Source organism: Hyperoodon ampullatus, assembly GCF_949752795.1.
Source record: "Hyperoodon ampullatus genome assembly, chromosome: 5".
NCBI lineage: Eukaryota > Metazoa > Chordata > Mammalia > Artiodactyla > Ziphiidae > Hyperoodon > Hyperoodon ampullatus.
In genome coordinates, this window is record NC_136918.1 from 134,019,213 (window position 1) to 134,026,064 (window position 6,852).

A 6,852-nucleotide genomic window follows, 5' to 3' on the forward strand; every position below is an offset into this window, starting at 1 on the left:
TGTGATGAACTAAGGCTAAAATGAGAATAAGACCAACAATAGCACAGTGTGAAGATTCTGTTTGACAGGGAGACTAATGCCTTTATTTTAACAGAACACATTCAGTATAATAGGAAAAGGGGTCACAAAAGCCTAAAGTGGTCCAATTGATTTTAGAAAACAGATGATATCCCCTTAGCTTAAAGCCTGGGGCTTTGGAGAGAACCCTGGCCCGAGCTTGGGGTCCCAGCCAAGCAGTGGCTATGGACAAATTAAATGGCTGTGACAGGAAGAGTTGAGCCAGTTCACCACCAGGGCTCCATCTAACCAAGATCTGGTGATTCTGTGACTTCAGACTAGTTGGTTCAGGTGACTAGGAAGCCTTTTTTCCAACGGGCTTTCCAAGAGTTGCCATATTCTCCATCTTTGATTATTGGATATTAGCAGACTTGGTGTAAACATGGCCTGAAGAGTGATCCCTTGGCAGGAGGTACACCTGAGCCAAGGGGCACCTAAGGTCTGGTGAGTGAGAAGCGCTCCTGGCAATAGAATCCAGACCCTCCCTCCCCGGCAGCAGAGGGAGAGAGGAAGAAAGGCAACTAACATTATGGAGCCCCCGACCCACAGGGCACCAAGCCTAGTGCCATAGACCCACGACCCCTCCCTTCAAGCACTCAGCAGATAGCTGTGTCACCCCTGCTTTGGGCCAGGCACTGGGGATTTGGTGAAGAACAAGGCAGTTCAGTCCCAGTCCTCACGGAGCTTGCATTCTATGGCGGGCGGGGGGGGTGGGGGTGGGCAGGACAAACACACTCAGCAACTTAGTAACATTCCAGAGGCTATGAGACCTAATGACAGGGGACACCTGGTCCAGACCCTGAAGAGGGGAGAAAGAACATTCCAGGCAGAATGAACAGCACGTGCAAAAGCACCAAGGTGCGAAGCCATCTGGCCCCTATGAGGGATGAAGAGAGGCCAGTGGGTGGGAAAGCAGAAAGCAGAGGGATGAGTCTTTGGAGTTGAACTTGGGGAGGGTAGTTCCACGGACCAGGTCCTAGCAAGCTTCGTAAGCAGTGGTCTGGGTTTGATTTTTACCTTACGAGAGGAGGGGGACCGTTTATAGGTTTTAAGTAGGGGAGTGATGTGATCTGATGTGCATTTTTTTTTTTTTTTTTTTTTTTTTGCGGTACGCGGGCGTCTCACTGTTGTGGCCTCTCCCGTTGCGGAGCACAGGCTCTGGACGCGCAGGCTCGGCGGCCATGGCTCACGGGCCCCGCCGCTCCGCGGCATGTGGGATCTTCCCAGACCAGGGCATGAACCCCTGTCCCCTGCATTGTCAGGCGGACTCTCAACCACTGCGCCACCAGGGAAGCCCTGATGGGCATTTTTAAAAAGATTACAGTGGCCACAGTGGGGAAGATGGATGAGAGGGGCAAGAGAGGAGAGAGGAGACCAGCTGGGGGTGGGGAGGATGGAGAAGAGAAGTGTCATTATTCCTGTTTTCCAGATAAATTCACTAGATCAGAAGACACCTTAATGAAAGGAAAATACAAGCCACTTACCCAGAGATATTCACAATGTATATACTGTCTAATGATCAATATCAAGAATATATAGAGGCTATAGATAGATAGAGACATATTTTATGTGTAAGAAGAAAAGCACACACAACCCCATTTAAAAAGTGGGCACACAGGGCTTCCCTGGTGGCGCGGTGGTTGAGTGTCCGCCTGCCGATGCAGGGGACATGGGTTCGTGCCCTGGTGTGGGAGGATCTCACATGCCGCGGAGCGGCTGGGCCCATGGGCCATGGCCACTGAGCCTGCACTCCGCAATGGGAGAGGCCACAGCAGTGAGAGGCCCGCGTACTGCAAAAAAAAAAAAAAAAAAAAAAAAAAAGTGGGCACACAACCTGAGACAGCATTTGGAGAAGAGGGATAGGTAAGTGTCTGAAGAGATGTATACGTAACTGGGGATCAGGGAAATATAAGTCAAGCCATAATGAGATACAATTTTATACTCATATGATTGGAAAAATGTTAGAAGCCTGTCCATACTCAGTGCTGGAGAAGATGAGGATTTGCAGGATTCCTCATGCATTGCAGCCACTTTGGAAACCACGTTGGCGGTATTTCCCCAACTCACATGCCTTACAACTCATCCAGTTGCCCTCCTAGGTCAGTAGCCGAGACAGACACTTGCAGATATTCACCAGGGACATTTACAGGAATGGTCACAGCTACAAGGCCCACATACAGAAACCTGGCAGCCCCCAGTGGCCCCTCAGCAGGAGAATGAGCGAATAAACCACAGTGTAGTCAAGATAGCGGAATAACATGCAGCAATATACTGTTAAGTTAAAAACAAACACCAGGGCTTCCCTGGTGGTGCAGTGGTTGAGAGTCCGCCTGCCGATGCAGGGGACACGGGTTCGTGCCCCGGTCCGGGAAGATCCCACATGCCGCGGAGCGGCTGGGCCCGTCAGCCATGGCCGCTGAGCCTGCGCGTCCGGAGCCTGTGCTCCGCAACGGCAGAGGCCACAACAGTGAGAGGCCCGTGTACCACAAAAAAAAAAACACCAAACCCCCAACACTGTAACGTTACACCTTTTTCATAAAGTTTTTAGGAATGCATAGAGATGCGATAAGCTATATAAAAAGGCAAGTGGGGGAGTAATGAGCATGGAATTCAGGTGGTAGTTACCTTGATGGGAGGAGGCTGGGGGGAGGGGAACCCACAGGTTAGACATGGTTATTGTCAAGGCTCTAACTCCCACGTGGGGGGCTTATTCACAGCGCGGGTGCCGATTACAGAATTTAAAGTAATTAATTAAATAAATAAACATAAAGGAAGGCCGCGTATTGACCGATAAAGAGAATGTGTCATATCCTGAGGATTATGGTGAGTTTACTTCTGTCTACCTGGAGTCTTTAAAAAGAAGTAGAGATGGGAAAGGTGGGGGGACAGTCACTAGCCCATAGTTACCCCCCTGTCTAGGGCAGAGCCAGACCTTAAATCCTGCTCGATCCTGCCCTGAGTACCTGATTCACCCATGAGACCACCGCTGGGAATGACGGTCTCGTGGGCAAAGAGAGAACGGGGCTGTGGGTGATCATGGTCTCCCAGAAGCTTGACCAGCGTGGGATCTTTCTGCCAGGCGCTGGCCCTGTCCTGAACCAGGATGGCTGGAAAAAGTTACAAGTGGATGGGCCTCCATTCGCCCATCGGCAGCGCTCCTTCCAGGCACTGCAGGAGGTGAGGGCTACAGGCGTGGCTGTCCATGGGCTCAAGGCTTACGCTTTCCCAGGAGGAGGAGGAGATGAATTGTGGCTGCACAGAAAGCCCGTGTCCGAGTCCATGAGGACAGGAAGGACTGGAGAGGACAGTGGCCAGGAGGCTTGGGAAGGTGGGGCCGGAGGCAGCGGGGACAGGACAGGAGGATTCAAAGGAAAGGGAGGTGAGCGTGAAGCTGGGAGTGATGAGTCCACTCCCAGCAGAGGCTTTGATGTGCAGGGGGAGGAGAAACGATTGGCCCCATCAGATCAGGGCCTCGGGTCTTAGCCTCATTTTATGGTTTACGGTTTAATGACCGTGTCCCAAATGCCAGTCTTCCAATCCCTGTTCTACCACCACTCCCAGAAATGAACACGACGCAAAGGATATGTGTCTCTATCTGACCAAATCTTCAAAATACCTTGACCCTTAGGAAAACTATATTGTTATTAATAGCACGACAGACACAGCTCACTGCCCCTCCCCTGGCCAAACTCAGTTTTGCATTCAGACTTCTGTGTCTTAGAGAGAGTGATGAGATGGTGCTCGTAGGGGCGACGGCAACAAAGGACATTTGAGGCCAGTGAATTGAGCTGCGAGTGAAGGAAGCCGAATGGGGAAGTTGCATGTTTCAAGGAGATCACGTGTCCCACTTAGATCTCTGCCGTCAGATCCCAGCGGCTGGATCCCTCGACTGTACATGAAACTTAACAACTGTCAAGTTCCGAACCTCCAGTCTGCACCTCTGGGGAAGGACCGAGGCAGTGAAGACAACAGTCATCATGATATTCGAGTCTAGTGAACGAGGAGGCCATGTGCCTGGAGGAGGCTGGTTCCATCGAGACGTAGGAGCAAATGCCAGTGCACATCTCACAAGCTGCTCGCAGCTCGGGAGCTGGGTTCCTGTCCTGGCTCCACCTAAAGAGGCCAGCTGAGCTCAGACAGCGGCTCCCTTACACCTCAGCTTGCGTCTCTGTATCAGTGATCCACAAAGTATGGCCCACGGGCTGATTTTGTAAATAAAGTTTTATTAGAACACAGCCACACCTGTATCTTCTTTCGTGTTACAACAGCACAGTTGAGTAGTTGCAACTGTATGGCCCACACAGCCTTAAAATATGTACTTTCTGACCTTTTGACAGAAGGATCAGAAAAATCTGTCAACTCCTGACCTATATTATGAGGAAGTTAGCTGGATCATTACTTCCCAAAATGGGAGTGCTAACACCTCACGGGGTACACAGCTGAAAAGTAATAGTCCTTTCCACTCAGGGTTAATGTAAGGATTAAACATAGGTAAAGATTTAGACCAGGGTACATAGTACAAATCAGCATTATTTCTATTTCTATTGTACAATCATTTGGAGGTTGAACTTTTAGTACCAGAACTTTTATTTATATTTATTTTTTAATCTAAAAGAAATTAAGCTTTGTAACATTTACTATATTAGTACTTACATTCATATATATACTTTATATGTAAATTAATTTTTCAAAATTTACTACTATTAATAATAGCTAACAGTTTATTGAACATTTGTTCTGTGTCATTGAGTGTTCTGAGAGCTTCACAGGAATTAACTCTGACAGAAAGGGGCTTCTGGCTCCATTTTACAGGTGAGGGAACTGAGGAACAGAGAGGTGATGTAATTCGCTGAAAGTCACGCTACTAGGGAATGACAGATCTGCATTTGAACTCAGGAGGGCCCAGCTTCTCAGGTCCTTTGCTATGTCTCCTCTCATAAACATACATATATTGACTATATATGCTCCAAACCTTTTTTTTCTTTTTAATTAGTGGGGGTATATGATCAGTTAGGTGTGGATGGTCTCAGAGATGCTGTCCAGGACTGCATATATCTGCTTCTATGGGACTTTGGCCTGGTGAAGACTGACAGCTCCCCCACGTCCTGACGTGTTCTCTTTCCCTTACAGCGCACCCTGAAAGAGCTGCCCTGCTGTTCGTGTCCAGTGTTTGCATCGGTCTTGCACTCACACTGTGTGCCTTGGTCATCAGAGTGTCCTGCACCAAGGACTTCCGGGAGCTGCAGCTGGCGAGGGAGCATCTGGTGCCAGGAAGCGACAAAGCCGAGGAGGACAGCCAGGATGAGGAGGGGGAGGAGGACTCCTCTGACTCCGATTTTCCGGGGGAACTGTCGGGGTTTCGTAGGACTACATATCCTGTCTACAGTTCCATAGAGGCTGCAGAGCTTGCAGAAAGGATTGAGCGCAGGGAGCAAATCATCCAGGAAATATGGATGAACAGTGGCTTGGACACTTCACTCCCAAGAAACATGGGCCAGTTCTACTGAAAACCAGATGCATCTTGATATGATCACACTTTCTGAAGAGGGAAGGGTTGAACATGCCCCTCCAGTTCTGTTTCACTCGTACCTTCTATGAAGGAGAATTTGTCATGTCATCCAATACTGGGGAAGCCAGAAAGCTCTTAAAGGGACATTTCAAACTGTTTACAGCACATTTCAGAATAAATATGGTGGGAAGAAGTCTTGGTTTTCTGTATTTATTTAAATTCATGTCTGTATGCTAACAGAACTAGAGTTCACATTTATTGAGCACTTATAATGCCAGGCACTGTTCTAGCTGCTTTTCATGTATTAAGTCATTTAACGCTCACGACAACTTCGTGAGATGGTGCTGTCATTATCGTTTTACAGATGGGTAAACAGAGGATCCCTATCTATCCGTAAAATAATTATACGAATATTCACAATGGCAAGCGTGAGTTCAGTCACTCCATGTTTACTGGTGGTAGACTTTAGTCACTAACATAATTTGTTTAGAGAAGGGATTGGCAAAGTTTGTTTTCTTTTTAAGGGAAAGATAATAAATACTTTAGGCATCGTAGGTCAGATAGGTCTGCCACAACTACTCACCTCTGACACTGGAGCTCAAAAGCAGCCACAGCTAATAGGTAATGAATGAACATGGCTGTGTTTCAATAAAACTTTATTTGTGGAAACTGCAATCTGAAATTAACTTTCGTATGTCACATATTTCTCTTTTTTTAATCAATTATTTTAAAATGTAAAAGCCATTCTTAGCTCACGGGCTGTCCAGTAGCCTACAGGCAGTAGACTAGATCTGGCCTGCCTCTTGATTTTGTAAATAACGTGTGGTTTATAACGCCTAAAACATTTACCCTTGCAGGAAAAGCTTGCTGACTCCTGACTTAGATTAAAACTACAGAATTTCTAGTGGTAAAAAACAGTCAACCAGATTCCCTAGCAGCCTGTGAGCAAGGATCAAGTAGAGCTACCTTTCAAATTATTGCAAAAAAATAGGTCCTACCACTTTAGGGGGAGGGGCAGGTGAAGAAGTAAAAGAAAAAGGAGTTAAGGAAACATTCCTGGTGGGAGAACTGGTGATGGTTTCTTTTAGAAGGCGCCCCCTGGTGGACAGGAGGCTTATAGCTGTGGAGTAGAATAAGAAAAGAATTTTTTTCTCTTTCTTGTCCTAGGGGGCTTAGAGCATTAAAATGATGGTGTTGACTACGAATGAGGTCTCCCTGCCTTATCTTACTTCATCATCACATCAGCCCTGCAAGCAGGCATATGTAGATGAGGAAGCTGAAGGCTG

General features: G+C 47.6%; 1 protein-coding gene across 5 annotated transcripts in view; it reads left to right on the forward strand.

The window, feature by feature from the left end:
* EVA1C (eva-1 homolog C) overlaps positions 1 to 5,727 on the forward strand; it is a gene marked incomplete at its 5' end in the record, with an annotated part of 84,544 nt that extends 78,817 nt beyond the window's left edge. For all 5 annotated transcript variants that reach the window (XM_079704680.1, XM_079704681.1, XM_079704682.1 and 2 more), the window contains one exon: positions 5,188 to 5,727. In XM_079704680.1, coding sequence (XP_079560806.1) covers positions 5,188 to 5,564 — 377 coding nt within the window. In that variant the 3' untranslated portion in view covers positions 5,565 to 5,727. The remainder of the gene's footprint in view (positions 1 to 5,187) is intronic.
* Between the last annotated feature and the right edge of the window lie 1,125 nt (positions 5,728 to 6,852).